Source organism: Manacus vitellinus, unplaced genomic scaffold (assembly GCF_001715985.3).
Source record: "Manacus vitellinus isolate BGI_N305 unplaced genomic scaffold, ASM171598v3 scaffold_24_pilon, whole genome shotgun sequence".
Classification (NCBI taxonomy): Eukaryota; Metazoa; Chordata; class Aves; order Passeriformes; family Pipridae; genus Manacus; species Manacus vitellinus.
Window position 1 is genome coordinate 6066554 of NW_021939798.1, and position 16534 is coordinate 6083087.

The window sequence follows — 16534 nt, forward strand, 5'->3', positions numbered from 1 at the left end:
GTTATGCCTTGGTACACATGACATAGTTTCCTGTAGGACTGTTCTGAAAAGGTGAAGGGAGGTGATTCTGCTCCACTGGGATGTGTTTGTGTGGCTGTGCTGAGGCTGGGAATCCACATGCCCTGTTGTGTTGTGTCATGCAAGCACATCCATCTCCAGAGCCAGGGCAGGACTTCTCACCAAGCTCATTAACTTTTATGAATCAGGACTTCACGTGGAGGTTTTATGGATGTTGGAAGCAGGGATTTTCTTCATGTGGAACAGCACTTCCCTTCAGCAGTCACTCCTCCTTCTGAGGCTTCACTGTCCACACATGAGAGCTTTTGGTGCAAAAACTTAGATCTGAGTCTGGACCCAATCTGATGGGAGTATGAGATAATCCAGTGTCATTGTGAGAAATCTATGGCGGTGTTCAGAACAGCTTTAAAAACAACACTTGGAAGACAGAAATATCAGTTACATTTTCCTGTTTGTACTTTTTTTTGGGGGGGTTATATTTTTCCTAATTTCGGGATGTGCAACCCGCAGAGTCTGTTTGGTTGTGTGTCCTTAGGTGTTTGTGCCCTTCCTCTACTTTTTAAATAAACTTCCTTAACTCCAACCAAGAACTGAGTGTTTTTCATCTGGACCTGCTGAGCACCAGAGGTGCTTTGGAGCACCAAAGCACACCAGTGTCATTTCACTTGCATGAAGAGCCTTTAGATTGTTGTAAGTCTGTGGTTTCATGACACTTTCAGGGTGTTCAGCAGTTGGGAATGTGGTAATAAGGTTTAGGTGCCACGTGTTTGGAACAATTGTGTTTTAAACTGAGCCTCCCTCGAATCTTGAGTTCAAAACTAGCCTGGTAGCTCAGCAAGTTCCACAGGATGTGATCCTGCAGTTAATCCTCCCTGGCTGCTGCCTTCTGCTCCTTGAGGATCCCATGGAAGTCAGCAGTGGGCACAGAGATTCACCCCTGTGGAATATTTTACAGATACAACCCATGGAAAAATTTCCTTGCCTTACAAGCATCATTCAGTGAGGAGGAAGTTCGAGCAAACCTTTTAGGACAGGCACAGTAGGATTGAGGTTTGGAGCAGATATCTGACAGCTGGTTTTAGCTGCCTCTGGAAAGGTAAAAGGATATGTTTTAATGATGGCTAAAAATGACACTTAGTAATGCAGCATGTGTTTGGTTTGTTATTCTTCCCTCTGAGATGAAGGTACAGGGATGTATGCTGGGTTTTTTCCTGTCCTTCACCTCCTGCTCTATGCTGTCTGACTAAGCAATATTTTATTTCCTAAATCACTTTCCTTTGTATTGAAATTTTGAGGAATGCCAGCTTTTAAATATACAGCTAGAGCTACAGCCCATTGTTTCTTCCCTTACAAGAAAGAAAAATCATCATGTCCAGTCAGCTCGGCTGGAAAATTAGGTTAAAGCAGGAATCTCTTCTACTGTAAAATCAGTGCTGCATCAGAGTTAAGTAGAATACATGGAGAAGATGCATTCCTAACAAAAAAGATGCTGATAGCCTCACTACTGTGCAATCAGTACAGTCAGCAAGGTACCAGTACCCAAGGGAGGATCCTTCAGGAGCCTGAAATAGCCCCAGCAGAGGAACATCGATCTCTCGGCCTCAGCATGTAGGATTTGAGTTCCTGATCAGGTACAAGCTGTGGTGTTTATTACTTGCAAGAAGAACTCAATTTATAATAATAAATTTCAGTTCATAATTCCCAGGAGAAATGCTGAGGCATCTATCAAATCAGCTGGCACTCCAAAAACAAGCGCTAATGCTAAATGAGTTATATCAGACATCTGATGTTCCAGCTCTTGCTTCTGCAAAGCTCCCAGGGAATACAAAAATAATTTCCTGTGTAGAAAATGTGAGGGTTTAACCTTTAAGGAGTTTAATGTTACAGCCAAATAGAAAGAGACAGCATTTCAGGCAGAGGAAACTGTGAGCTGAAATATTTTGTCCTGTGCTCTCATTTAGAGCATGGGAATAGCCTGTTTCTAAGTACTTGAGATTTGGCACCTGTTTCCTTTGGAAAGCAGTGATTCTTGCTGGATATTTGGATGTCTCAGCTTGGACACACCCTTTCCCTGAACAGAAGTACTATGTGTGAACTTCTTTCTCCTTTTTTGTAGCTGGCAAAGCATGTCAAATGGTTTTCTCTAGGAAATGTGTGATCTTTTATACTGTTTCTGTTGTTGATTGTTGATATGTTTGTTCTCTTTCCCCTGCCAAAGATAAAGCCACCAACCCATCTAACAGGCAAGAAGACTGGGAATACATCATTGGATTCTGTGACCAGATCAACAAAGAACTTGAAGGGTGGGTGTCCCAAACTGCTCTAGACTTCATAAATTAACATTCACAGTTTAAAATGTGTCATTTCATCATCAAATATTCCCATTTTCTTTATATATACTGGTATCACAAGGGAGATCTGGCTACAACAGAGACAAGATGCTGTGAAGTGTTTCTGTTCTGTGAAAGGCAGTGTGGCTCAGTCAGACTGAGCACTGGGAGACTGGGAATTCTGAATTTGCCTCTAATTTCAGCTTCTGCAGCTCCAGGGTTCTCCTCTGGCCAAAACTACCCTGTTTTCCAGCCTGTAAAATGGGGTTGTCACTGACAGTGCTGGTGGGGCTTCACATCTTTAAAATCTTCACTGGGTTTAACTGAGGAAACCTCCTGGCTCACAGCATTCCTGAGAGCTAAGGAAGAAGTGTTTTATTCTGGAAAAAGGAAAAAAATACAAGAGAAATGAAGTGATTTCCTGGGCAGGGAACTGTACTGGGAGTTGTTTGGCCCCTCCCAAGGAGGAGTCTGGAATTGCTGGCTCAGACTACCAGCCCTCATTCCCTTTCATGTGAAGACACCCAGGCTTACAAAGATGCCCTGAGAATTTCTTGTCAGCCTTTGTGGTGGAAAGATAAAAAGTACTTAATGGCATTTCCTTTTAATTGTGTGGAAGACATTTCATTTAAGCAGCAGAACTTGTGAAAGTCTGAAAATCCTCCATTGTGTTTGCCTGCTTGGTGTGTAACAGGGCTCTGCTCTGTTCCAGGCCACAGATTGCTGTGAGACTCCTGGCTCATAAAATCCAGTCTCCACAGGAATGGGAGGCAGTCCAAGCCTTGACAGTAGGTAGTCCTTACCCCTCCTCTTAAATCCAGTCATGTATCCTATTACATCATCTTAGGGGAGCACAGGGAGTGTCCATGGGGTCAGCTGGGGGCTGAGTGCCCTGATTCCCATCCCTGGGAGGGAGTGGATAGTGGGAGGGAGCACAGTTCCATCCCTGAAGTGTCCAGCCTGCTCATCAGCCACAGAGCAGCCAGAGATAACTCTGGGTTAGTTTGAGCTGCTTTTGTTTGTTATCTTCAGCAAGATTTGTGTTCATTGTTGTGAGACCTAATGGTGATCAAACAGACTCAGAGACACTTGGTGAGGGTGGGACACCAAGTCCTGATGTGTCACCCCTGGAGATGGGACACTGATGCCTGTATGGAGCAGGAATATGTGTCCCACTGACATGGGCCCTTCACCTTCCCTATAAGCAGAACACACACTGTTACTGTAGGGTTTCAGTGTTGGTTTCAGCCCCTGTTTTTGTTCCTTGAATGCAGGTGCTGGAAGCTTGTATGAAGAACTGTGGGAGAAGATTTCATAATGAAGTTGGGAAGTTCCGCTTTTTAAACGAGTTAATAAAAGTTGTGTCTCCAAAGGTTAGTCCCTTAGTCTGTGGCTGTAGTTACTTTTTGTTTGACATCCATAAGCTACAGGCAACATCCAAAATGTTTGCAGTGTTCTGTCTGGCTCATTGCATTTATTAGCCTATACTCAAGAGCATTTGTTAGCTAAATTTTTGTTGTCTGGGGTTTTTTATGCTCTGCTTAGTATTTTTCTCATTAAGATGTACTTATTAGCCATCAGTATACAGTCTCTGTGCTGTTCTAATCCTTCATGTGACTCAAGGGCTTCTAAAACTCAGGCTGTGTTGTTTTAAAAAACAAAACTCCAGCGATAGTGGAGGAGAAATGTGATGCAGAGGTTAAAACAAGAGACTTGGTAACACACCATAGAGTTCTAGTCCTCACTCTGCTGCTGACTTGCTGTGTAAAGAGTGCCTGGCTAAGTCCCTGGGCATTCATGATCAGTTTAACATGGTGAACATCATCCCCAGGGCATGATTGATGCAGCAAAGTATTCCCAGACTCTCTCCCATAAGACAGGGGAGGGGGTGGTTATCTGATTGCTGTAATTTTTAACTGGCAAAATCCTGAAGCAAACAGAACATCTGCTTTTTCTTTTTGCTGAAGATAATAACAGAGCTTCTCTTCACTGTTATTTCAAATCTCTTAGAGGAGCATTTTTTCCTCTTAATAAGGTGTATCTTAGATTATCTTGGAACTTGGATCATACACCTTTTAATGTGTATCACTGAGCTTTTGGCTTTGAGCTTTATTTTTAAAAAGAAATGAAGAACATGGAGAATTTACTTCTTTTTTCCACTCTTAGTACCTGGGAGACCGAGTCTCAGAGAAGGTGAAGTCCAAAGTAATTGAATTGCTGTATAGCTGGACAGTGGCATTGCCAGAGGAATCCAAAATCAAGGATGCCTATTACATGCTGAAGAGACAAGGTAGGAAGTCAGCTGCTCATTCATGCATTTTCTGGTGCTGTGCTTTAAGCAGGAGTGTCACAAAATATACAGCTTCTAATTAAATGGGGTCAAGGCAAGCTCTGAGGGGAGATGGAAAAAGGGAGAAATTCTCTGGAAAGCTTTTCATTATGTTTAAGTGCCTTGGGCTGGGTTGGGTTGGGTTTTTTAACTTAATTAGTTAAATACCTTGCAAATACTTTAGTTTTGGTTTGAAGGGCCTTTTTTAAGTTGTTTGGTTTTTGGTGGGTTTTTTGGTGGAACTAGTTATTAAATGATTTGAACAAATCTAATTTAAAGTGAAATAAGAGTCTCCAAGTCGCCTTTTGTGTTCTTCTAACAAGATGGCTTTGCAGCTGTACCTTTGGTTGCACATTTCTTGTGCAGACACAGTGAAAAAAGCTCAGAAGCTTCAACACAGGAAACCATTCTTGTCTGGAAACCACCCTGTCCTATTAGGACACACAGACTGCAGGTCATAACTGTCCCTTGTAGCACTGGGGATGGATAAATTAGAGGCTGAATGGGGCAGAAAATGGTTCCTCCCCTTCAGAGGAAGAGTTTTAGCTCGTATTGAGGGGCTGGGGGAACATCAAGGTAAAACTCAGCTGCCATGCTCAGGGATTTGTATCTGTGTAGTTCACTGGGACAGAGGGGCAGTGTCAGGGGGCAAGGTGTGTGTTGGCTCTGGCAGCAGCCTGGGAATACCTGGGAGCACTGCCTGGTGTGACTGTGCCAACCCATGGGGGTTCCCTTTCTGCTTCCAGGGATTGTCATGTTTGATCCTGTGATTCCTGCAGACAGAACCCTGATTCCTTCTCCACCACCTCGTCCCAAAAACCCTGTGTTTGATGATGAGGAGAAATCCAAGGTACAATGAAGATTTGTGCCATAATCCCTAATGAAAAGCGATTAATCAGTGCATATTTAGAATAAGGAAGCAAAGGATAATAATGTGGTTTTTATTTGGGGGGGTGGTGTGTACTTTTGCAAAATTCACTGCTTTTCCCACCTGCTTAACCCAAAGTTCCCATAAAGGCATTGTCTGTGTTACCATTATGGGGTTATTCCTGGTGCATGTGCCATCTTGCTGGAGCCCTGCAAGGCAGAGAATGTTTCACACACAGGACCAAAAATGATACCTGGGAGGAATAACTGTCTAGTGCCAGAAGTCTCTGAGATTTCACAGTCCTGTGTAGAAGCAGGAATGCAGCAACTCATATAAGATAATAAACATAAATGATTCCTGCTGAAGTCCTTGTATCTGTGAAAGCTGTGTAGGCTTTGTAATAATGGTCTGTATCCCTTTTCCCCTGAATTGGTCACTTAGATTCCTTTCCCTTTGCCAAAGGGTCTTTATTTGTTTCCTCAGTATCTTCTTCTTGTCTTACAGCTTCTAGCCAAACTGCTGAAAAGCAAAAACCCAGATGATTTACAAGAGGCCAACAAGCTTATAAAATCCATGGTAAAAGAGGTAAGAAATTCCTGTAGGATTGGTCCAGGTCAGCAATCTGCCTTCCAGGTTTTAAGCAATTTGACTTCAAAATGGTGGAGTGCTTGGGATTTGTGCTCCAACACCTGGGGGATGTTTGTGTCATAGAAGTGTCCACAACTGGTGTCTCTCATGGAGGACAGGGCAAGAATTGGATGTCCCTTGTTGTAATTAAGTACATTCTAATCACTCAAAGTGGTATTTCATGTCAGGGTTTGGGGGGAGCATCGAGGTACCACCCCTGGGTGCTGAGGGCTGAGTCATTGCACTGGGTCTTCTCACAAACACGCTTCATGGAGACACCTTCCTGTTTGTAGAGCTGTGATGCATCCACCCAGGGCAGTCATTCCAAACTCTGCAGTCCAGGAAATGACTCACTGGGATTCTGGCAAAGAAAAGGGTAGCTTCTAGACTGGAGAGGATGTATAGGTTATCGAAATGTTTCCATTCAAGCTTCTCGTGTCCCCAGGGCAGACTCTCCTTCATCTTTAATTGGAATCCTAAATCAGAGATGGGTGGACATTTTCCTCCAGGGAGTGCTGCTTGTTCCTAGTAGATGTGTTACTTCAAACACATCTATTTTGTTAAATAGCATCAAGTGAACAAAAAAAAAAAAACCAAAAACCAAAACAAATGAACAAAAAAAAAATCTGAAAAGGAACTACCCAAAAGAACTTCTGGGAACTTTTCTATTTTTTCAGTGGAATATTTATACATTCAAGTCTTTTTAATGAGACTTTTTGGAAATATAGGGTAAATAGACCTTACTTGACACGTTCACAGATAATACCTGTGGTTGTGATACCTGGAGCTTTGCAGGGAAGCTCACCTTTTCTGTCTGTGCTTTGCACCCTGAAGGACGAGGCTCGGATTCAGAAGGTGACGAAGCGCATGCACACTCTGGAGGAGGTGAACAACAATGTGAAGCTGCTGAATGAGATGTTGGTTCATTACAGCAAAGAGGACTCATCAGAGGCCGACAGGGAGCTCATGAAGGTGGGTCTGAGCTGCTCCTTCTTCCCAGAAATCCTGGAGTCAGTCCTTTCTTCTTGCAGACTTGAGTTTTGCAGAGATTTACAAACAGTGTAGTAAAATGGAGAATAATGGTGAGAAACAAAAGCAGTTGCTGGAAACAGCAGGCAAGAAAATACCCATGTTTTTAGCACCTTTTACCAAAGGACTCAGTGGGGAGGAGCTCAGTTTTGCACATGCTTGAAGTGAGGTGCAGCTGTTCTCCAAAGGTGCAGCTTGGCAAAATCAGGAAGCTGCAGTTTGTAATCTTTGATCCTATTAGGACACACAGATTGCAGGTCATAGCTGTCCTGTACAGCACTGGAAATGGAGAAACTAAAGACTGAATAGAGAAGAAAATGGTTCCTCCCCTTCAGAGGAAGAGTTTTAGCTCATTTTTGTAGGGTTGGGAGAACATCAGGAAGGTAAAAATCAGAACAGCCACTGGGTAGGCCCAGAGCCTTGAAGGGTTGCCAATTATCTAATTTTAAAAGTTAAAAACTATTCATTTTTAACAACAAGCTCCTGAAACAGTGGTAAGAAGCTTAAGAAACTGGTTTATTGCTGTGAAACATTTTGTTCTTGACACCTTTCTGCTGTGTGGTTGCAGACTCTGAGTAGTAGTTGCAGCACAACTGAAGCCTAATCGTTGAAGCACAATTCTGCTCTTCCTTGGGCTTTTAGGAACTCCTGTAATAAAAGGAATGAACATCTCTTTGGGACTAGAGCTGTTCTTAAGTGCTGGTGTGAGGGAGGACTGAGAGATGACATTGGAAATGCAGGTTGTGTTTAGACCCCTGGGCTCAGCTCTGAACGGGGCAGGGAATGGGGTCCTGCCACACTGGCACAGTCAGCACAGCAAGACTGGGCTCTGTTCTGGGCTTCCAGTGCATGGCTGGGAGTCCTTCTGTGCTGACTGGTGCTGCTGGCAGTGGCTCCTGGCTGATGAAACCCTTTGTCCTAATCTGTCCTCCAGGAGCTCTACGAAAGGTGTGAAACCAAAAGGCGGACGCTGTTCAAGCTGGCCAGTGAGACAGAGGACAATGACAGCAGTTTGGGTAAACTGAGCTACACTTATCCTTTTTTAGTTGCTTTTGTGACCTGTGTCTGTGCAAGGGACCAACTGTAAAGACACCTCAACACTGTGGGTGGCTGTTGCTTTGAGCAAGCAGATAAAGGACAATCCTTGCCTCTTTGTCATCTCAGTTCAGGCAAGGACTGGGCACTAAAGTTGGTGGTTCAGGAGGCTGGGGACAGGGATGGGGGACAACTGCTTTGGGAGGGAAGGGGACTTGCTGTGGAGAACAGCCTTGAACTCATTTTTTCCTTGTTACTGCAATTTGCTTGGAGCTAGAAAGGTCAGGGTATTGCTTAGAGAAGTGTGGCACAGACAGGATAATGGAGCTCATAGCCAAATATTTATGGTTTTTCTTGGATTATTTAGTTGATAACTGAGCACTCTTAGCATTACTGGGAACAAAGTGATTAAAGCCTTGGAGGTCATTTTTGTCTCTCTTGCATTTAGGGGATATTCTGCAGGCCAGTGACAATTTATCTCGTGTGATAAATTCCTATAAAAAAATAATAGAGGGGCAAGTGATCAATGGTGAAGTGGATCTGCCTGGGATGTCTGTAGTGGAAGGTGAGTTCTTGGGAAGCCATCTGTGTAACTTTTGAATCCTGCAATTCTAAATCTTTTGAACTGTGTTTCCTGTTAATTGTGTGAAGGAGGTTTTGATGGTTCTTTGTGGCCAACAGTTTGTGAATCAGAGGGGACAAGAAGGTTCCTAGGCTGTGGGTGAACAATTCTGGACTTGAGCAACAGTGCTGCAGCTTTGCATTTTCCATTCTCAGTCCATATTATTGAAACCTATGATGACATCAGTAGCAAATCTGCATCTGAGCAGTTTGTGTGACTGGAAGTTCTCACACATTTTCCTCCCCACATTTGTCCTGTTTCTTAACGGTGACATGTAAGAAGACAATTTTATCAAAAACAAGAGTTGGAGAGTGAGAGCTGGGTCAGGGGTCCCGTTCCTGGCCGGCAATTCCATTTGTGAATTTGGGCCAGTTGCCCACTTTACACTTCAGCTTCCCCATTGAAAGCTCTGGACATGTGTGTGACAGAATTACCATTTGGGAGTAACTGTAACATTCCTACCTGGAGAGCAGTAGAGGAATGTGTGATGCTGCCTGGCAGCATCTTACTGGGACAAGACTGGCCTAAGTATGAAATGAAAACAGTATGAATTTTCCTCAGCTCTCCAGCCCTCTGGTAGCCTTTGTTTATTGTAGTGCTGTAGGACGTCCCAAAGCCTCATCTGAGCTCAAAAGATTTTGAAAAGATGATGAGTTGTGCTACAAGAAGCACTGAGGAAGGAGCAGTGGTTGCAGGAGGTTTTCATGTAGGAATTCTTGAGGTATCTGGGTTGATTTACATGGTCTGAGGACAGCAAATACCTGTTCTCTGTTACAAAGAGCCATAAGCCATGATCAAATGAGGATCTGTGATATCTAAACCAGCTCTCTGCTAATTTCTTCTGTGCACGGGGTTTGCTCTGAGCCTTTTGCCTTCTTTCCTAGTAGTGCTCTTCTCCTGTCCGCTGCAGGGAGTAACTCCACAAACAATCTCAACACCCTCATCGACCTTGCTGGACTGGACGTCACCAGCACCCCACCACCTCCAATGCCACCCACCAGCCTGACTCCAGCCCCCAGCACAGCCCCAGCCCCAGCTGAAATCCCCATCCTCCCACCTCCTCCCCAGACGTTCGCACCGCTGCGGAGCAGCTCCTCCGGCCAAGTGGAAGCGGCGCCCACTCAGCAGGGCAGCACAGCCAACTCCCTCTCCTTGCTGGATGAGGAGCTCCTGTGCTTGGGTAAGACACTGAGAGGCCTGGAAAAGGGCTGATCAAACATCCTGACAAAGGCTGCTTCTGTGCAGGCTGGCTGTGCTGTGTCACGTTTGAAAGGATTGTGAGATGCCTCTGGAGTCAAGGGAACACTCCTTTGCATCCTGAATATTAGACCTGGTCAGTGAATCAGTATCAAAAACTCTTCCCAGAGTTGGCTGCAAGGAAATAACTACTGAGTGCAATTGCAGTCTGGTCTCTGGAGGTGCTCAGACATGCTGGATGTGCAGGCTGCAGTTTGTGACAGATTCAGCCCTGATTTTGGGGCTGTGCTAAAGAGAAGGTACCTCAGAGGGGCTGTGCATAGGAGCCTGCAGGATGGCTGCCTGTGGAGCCCAGATGTGAACAGCAGGAGACAGTGCAACTCAGGAAGGGTTAGAAGGGCTGAAGGATAGTAATGCTGAAGCATTAGAAGGGCTGTGTGCAGGAGGTGACTGTTGGCTGCTGGTGCTGTCAGTCTCTGTTTCTCATCATAGACTTGCAGCCCATCTCAGCATTTCGTCAGAGCTGAATCAAGTAGTTTGATGGTACTGAAACAGCAGCCAAGGGAACTCATTTTCTCCTCCAGTCACCTCCTTGTTATTTTCCCTTCCAGGTCTGAATGACCCAGCCCCTGCAGCAGGGAAGGACACCTCTGAAAACAACCAGTGGAGCATGTTTGAGGTACAAAGGAGGGTCTCAGGGGAAGGGAGGGGTGGTCATTGTGGGAGGTCTCAGGACACACTATCACCTTGGAGAAGCATGTGATCATACATACAGGCTGAGGGACAGTCTGGCTTAGCCCTAAAATCTGGGATAGCTGTGTTTAAACAGAGTAGATGCCTCTGAACCTGGCTTTCTCAGTTTCCAAGCCATCCCCATGATGTTGGCCCTTCCTTTGCTTAAATTACAGATCAGATGTAGCCCTGACATAGGCCACAGACTTTGCTGTTTGCCACCCAGCACCTGTGTTTATGGTAAACCTCTTTCCCTCTGTAACAGAACTGTGCCATCTCTGCATCAGGGGGAGCAGCCATTTAGAGCATCTACTTGTCCTCTCTTTCAGAATGACCAGCTGGACCTGGATTTCTTCAATCCGAAGGCGGTGACTGTTGCTTGCAACCCTGCAGGGAACCCTCTTCTCCATCACACACCACAGACCACGTGTGGGGCATCAGCCACACTGCCTTCTGCTTTCCCAGCCTCCCAGACTGCTCCCAGCATCCCAGCACCAAACTCAGCACCATTTGTGTTCTCTGCTGGACCAGCTGCCCCTGCCGGGCCTCCCAAGACTATTCCAGCTGCTCCCGGATACTTCAGCTCGTCTGTGGGCAGCAATATGTCACATAAGATGGATGCACTGGGACAACTCCTTGATGAAGCCAAAGGGTAACCAAAAGTCCTGGTCTTTGCTTTGGCTCTGCATTTAGAAAGCCCAGTTCGCTGCAGCACCAGGTTCTGAGGGTGACTTTCAACTCTCTAGTTTGGCAGAAATGTGGGATTGGGATTTTTCTTGTCAGAGGTTTCAGTTTACAAATGAGTATGAAGGTCCCACCTCCAGGAGGGAAAGGCAGGCAGAGCACACAGCTTGTACTGTTGCCTGATCCAAAGGTGTGCTGGGAAGTGGAACAGGCTGTAAAGGTACAGAGACCTTTGCCCATCTCAGCTTTGCCCACCCTTGCCAAGGTGGGGCTCTGCTTTTCCTTCCTGACTTACAGAAGTGACCCCAACCCAACCACCACCACTGTCCCTGTAGCTCTCCTCACATGAGACCCTATGGAGTCACAGATTCCAGTCTGGCTCCAGGCTGCTGCTTTGTCCTCATGATCTGCTGTTATCTCTGGGTGTTGGTGAAATACCTGCTTCACTTCCAGCTCCATTCCCCGTGTGTTTTTTGTCTCTCTTGCAGGACTGCCACCCAAGGGATGGCGACACCTTCAGTGTTCCCAGGGGTTACTGTCACCTCTGCCCCGTTAGCAGCACCCACAGGGCTGCCAGCCACTGCCCCTGGAGCCCCTCCAGCTCCCTTTCCAAGCAGCTGCACTGCTGGATCAGGAAGTCCTCTCTTCCAGCCAGCGTCATTCCAGCAGCAAGGCAGTCCCATGAAAGCACCTGAAATTTCTTTGGCCAATGTCCACGTTCCCTTGGAATCCATTAAACCCAGTAAGTGTCTCAGGCTTTTCACCTTGCTCTGAACGATTTTTAAAGGCAAAGTAGAAGTTGAGAGAGGGGATGAGCAGCCCCAGCTGAGCACCCCGATCACCTGACGCTGCCTCAGATCATTGCTGCTCCACAAACCCAGATCCTCTCCCCTCTCTCAGGCAGTGCCCTCCCAGTGACAGCCTACGACAAGAACGGGTTCCGGATCCTCCTGCACTTTGCCAGGGAGTGCCCCCCGGGCCGGTCGGACGTGCTGGTCGTGGTGGTGTCGATGCTGAACACGGCGCCGCTCCCCGTGAAGAACATCGTGCTGCAGGCAGCTGTGCCCAAGGTGGGGACACGGGGGGCAGACCCTGGGGTGTGAGACTGCATTTGGGAAGGCCTGGGCATGGACCTGGGACAGCCTGGTCCTGCCTTTCCATAGGCTGTGCCCTGCCCGTTTCCAAAACACAAAGGTTTCTGTCAGAGGCAGAAAACACTGAACAGGATAAGAACTACAGGTGTTCTGTTTTTCTTGCTATCCAAGATCAACCCAGCTGTGTCCATTGCATGGGTAGAGCTACCCTTGAGGTCTTCAGAACCAGAATTTCTGACAGACATCCTAAATCTGACAAGACATTCCACTCTAGTCTTACTGCACCTAGATAATTTTGAATGTGTTTGTGTTTTGAACATGGCCCAGTCTCAGCTGCAATCTGTCTGTGTCATGAAGTTGTTCACATCAAAACCTCTGATAGGAGCACTCAGATAGGGAAGTCCTAGTGGTGTTCACTGACCAGTGTTTCTCCTCTGGGCTGCCTGTTCCTGTCATGTTGCACAAGCTGGGCTGGCTCTGTTCCCTCATCCTCACTTGTAGATTGATCCTCCTCCGTTTGGATGCTGTTGTGTCCCCAGCCTGTGCATGCATCTTTCATTGTCCCCAAGGTAGGAGACAGTCCCTGAGGATCTGCTTTCTTTTTCCCTTGCAGTCCATGAAAGTGAAGCTACAGCCACCCTCTGGCACTGAGCTGTCTCCATTCAATCCTATCCAGCCACCTGCTGCCATCACCCAGGTCATGCTTCTGGCAAATCCTGCAAAGGTGAGAGGGACAGTGGGATTGATCCTGACCATGTCAGACACATTTGATCCCAGCTGAACTCTATGGAGGGGTGGGACCAAGCATTTGAGCAGCTACAGCTGTTTGTTTCTAAAAGGTTGGACTTGATGATCTTGGAAGTGTTTTCCAACCTTAATGATTCTGTGATTCTGATGTGCCCTCCAAAGGTGGTTACTGGGGAATGTTGGTGTTTCAGTTCAGGCCTAGAGGAGGCTCCTTACAACAGACTTTGGCAGCAAAAAGTATGAGAAGGACTGGGCATTTCTCCCAGAAAAAGGGCAAGGGTCATGTCAGGCTCATCTTTAAAAGGTAGCAGAGCTGCATCAGGGGTTTGTGACTCCCCTGTGCACCTGAAGTGCCTGGCTTTGATGATAATAAGATCGATGCTAAATTAGCTGGTGCTGTAGCAGTACTTTTGATGAACCAACAGACAAATGTCTGCTCCATTATTCTCTGAGGATGTACCTGTGACCAGGGACACAATGGGCTTAACACTTCATTTTCTGCTGATTGTGCTGGGAGCATCTGAGTAGCTGTTTTTCCTTGCTGTAGTTATTTCAGTACCTTCTTCCATACAGCCCAAAGCTGAAGGACTTTCTAATTATTTGACAAATCTAAATGTGACTACTTGAGAATTACAACAAAAGCATTCTTAAAGTATAGGCTGAAAGCTCTGAGGTCCAAAAGGATGAATGTCAGAGGGGTTTGGTGGATTGTGGTGGAATAACTTTGTGAGGTACATGGAGGTGCCTTCATTGAAGGACTGCTTCCATCTCCTGCTGTGGTGGAGCAGGAAAATCCTGTTTCACTAGGATTTTCACAGACCAGGAACTGTTTCATCTTCCTCCATATGATGAGGGAATATAATTTTGAAAATGTTGAACTATTCCAGCCCCATTATTCAGGCTCTCTGGAGAGCAGCTGAGCAATGGGTGCTGGCCACATCTGTGCAAACTGATTAGAGGTTATTTATGCTTTTCTCCTCCTGCTCCACATTAAGCAGTACAACTTTGGTAGAATAAAAAATGAATATAACTCAGGTTTGTAAGTAGCTGGACTCCTCCGTGAATTTAACCTGGGCCCTCCTCCCCTTGCTCTGTACAACAGGAGTGTTGTGCTCTCTGTAGAGCTGTAACAGTGAAGTGTTTTGTTTGTGGCTGTTGAGCTGGGACTGTTCTCATGTTGCTTTTGGGTTTTGTCTTTCCTGCAGGAGAAGGTGAGGCTGAGGTACAGACTGACCTTCACCCTGGGGGACCAGCCCAGCACAGAAGTGGGTGAAGTGGATCAGTTTCCCCCGGTAGAGCAGTGGGGGAATCTATGACCTCAGGACACTGCCAGAGACTGTGACAGGACCAGGGCAGGATCCCACAGGACTGGAATGGATGTGCCGTGGGGAGGGACACACATGCTATCCACTGGTGATGTTCAGCTTTGTTTACATGTCCTGACCACTCTGCTTGTAGCTTTAGTCCAGAATGTTGTGCCCCACCTTGAAGGGGCCCTGGAACATTTATGCCAAGCATAAACTGAGCAGCAGCTGGCGACAGGCAGTGCTGGCTGCTTTTATCATGACCTCTGGGTGAATCTGGTTCTATCTTCCACTCTATTAAACTTGAAGTTATTGTAATTTGAGGGGAGACCTGTCAGCAGAAGGGGATTTAGTTGGGTTTGTTCCTGCACTGCTGTCCGGAGATCCCGACGGGCCGGTGGGGCGATGATGCCGCCGTGAGCTCAGCGCAGAGCCCTGACCCGAGCCCTCCCTCGGACTGTGACCAGCCCCGTGAGCATGCCGAGCAATAATGCTGCTCCGTGAGGGAATGCTTCTTTTTTACACTGAAATGGCACTTAGCTCCCTCCCCCCACACTCCTGCTGCATTCCCAAGGGCCTGTGTAAGTGTGTGCCACACTGCTGTACCTTTATTGTTCTATTTATTTTATACTGCTGGCTGCCGCCCCGTTGCCTCCCTTTCGGGCAGCTGGGGCTGAGTTTTTTGTCTGCAAATGGTTACACTGATTATTTTTCTGCCTCCGTTGAATTCCATAGTGTGGGGAAAAAAGGAAATGTGTAGTGAGAAGGTAAGAGGGCTGGAAAGTATTGGTCAGTATTACTGAGGGACAGCACCTGGAGCGCAGAACTGTCTTTACAATCACTAGTGAAGGGCAGTGACTGAATCCAGGGATAAGGAGAGATGCCTCTCGTGTCCCCTCATGCAGGCAGTATTATTAGTGTAGTTGAATACTCTGTTTTATTGAGCTGAGTACAATGACCTGCAAGATGTAAATAGAAGAGCTGTAGGGTATCAAAACAGAACAAGCAGGCAAAGAAAGGAAGAGGCTCTCCCGGGCTGTGACAGGGCATGTGCTGGGTTAATGCCCTGTTTTCTTTGTTCCCTGTATTAAGTGGCAAAGTGCAATTGTTCCCACAAAGGGGAAAGCAGTTTTGCTGGATATCAGTGTTCTGTGCTATCAGGGCAGGAGAACTGACCCCTTAGCTACAGTCTCCCAGAAACCAGGTTTCAATCTCCAAAACTTGGTTCCTGTGGCTCCTTCCTTCTCCCTCTACTTCCAATCTCAAGCAGTGCCTCAACAAGCTCTGAGACAGACTGTTGTAAATGGGTGAGGGGTTTTAGCATCCACTGACACAAGCACAGGCAGGTGCTTGGATAGTCCTTGGACACCCAGCTCTGCACTTCTGGCAGTGCTGTCAAGCAACAGCTCTTCTCAAACTGGGAACAGGAGCAGCATGGGGAAAAACAGTAAACAGGAGGAGACTCCTGCCTCTGGTAGGAAAACTCCAGAGGAGAAGGTGCTGCTGGAATGAACAGTGGCTGTAAAAACCCATTGCTGCAAACACAGTTAAAAGTTATTTGTAGTTATTTTTAGTGTGCTGCAGAGTCAAATCCCTAGAGGTGAAAGGCCTGAGGACCTCATCAGAGTAGAAACCCCTGAAGGTGGAATCCAAGCTCATGGAGAGCTCAGCCTTGTCAGCTCCCCGACGTAGAAGGCAGGTGAGAGGGATGGGTGTGTTGTTTGGATCCTAAAGAAAGCAGTTGTAAATCCATGGACTGGGATAAGGGACAAGGAGGGAATTCTCTCTGCCTCAGGCACATTCTTGCCAGCACTATAGACACAGCAGGCATGGGGGCAGTGCTTGGGTCGGGGCAGTGTGTCCTGAGGAGCAGTTCCACTGCTTTCCCTGCCTGCACGTGGATCTCACTGTGAGCTGG

General features: G+C 46.6%; 1 protein-coding gene across 2 annotated transcripts; it reads left to right on the plus strand.

Moving 5' to 3' along the window:
• The first annotated feature begins 1944 nt into the window (after positions 1-1944).
• On the plus strand, positions 1945-14934 carry GGA3 (golgi associated, gamma adaptin ear containing, ARF binding protein 3). Of its 2 annotated transcripts, none has more exons than XM_018073290.2 (16): positions 1945-2321; positions 3061-3140; positions 3623-3721; positions 4515-4638; positions 5424-5527; positions 6050-6130; positions 7007-7144; positions 8136-8217; positions 8685-8801; positions 9769-10038; positions 10667-10734; positions 11117-11439; positions 11960-12213; positions 12372-12541; positions 13179-13289; positions 14518-14934. In XM_018073290.2, exons 3-16 carry the CDS (start codon positions 3638-3640, stop codon positions 14626-14628), a joined length of 2037 nt encoding a protein of 678 aa, XP_017928779.1. In that variant the 5' UTR covers positions 1945-2321; positions 3061-3140; positions 3623-3637; the 3' UTR covers positions 14629-14934. The 2 variants fall into 2 exon arrangements, with proteins under 2 accessions (XP_017928779.1, XP_029815849.1); XM_029959989.1 differs by having other exon boundaries at positions 3061-3136.
• The last annotated feature ends 1600 nt before the right edge of the window (positions 14935-16534 follow it).

Bases quoted from the DNA above. Each gene is read 5' to 3' on its own strand.
- GGA3 (XM_018073290.2), top strand. From the start codon at position 3,638: ATGAAGAACTGTGGGAGAAGATTTCATAATGAAGTTGGGAAGTTCCGC. The intron at 6,131-7,006 runs GTAAGAAATTCC...TGCACCCTGAAG, and splicing joins TAAAATCCATGGTAAAAGAG to GACGAGGCTCGGATTCAGAA. The intron at 7,145-8,135 runs GTGGGTCTGAGC...TCTGTCCTCCAG, and splicing joins CCGACAGGGAGCTCATGAAG to GAGCTCTACGAAAGGTGTGA.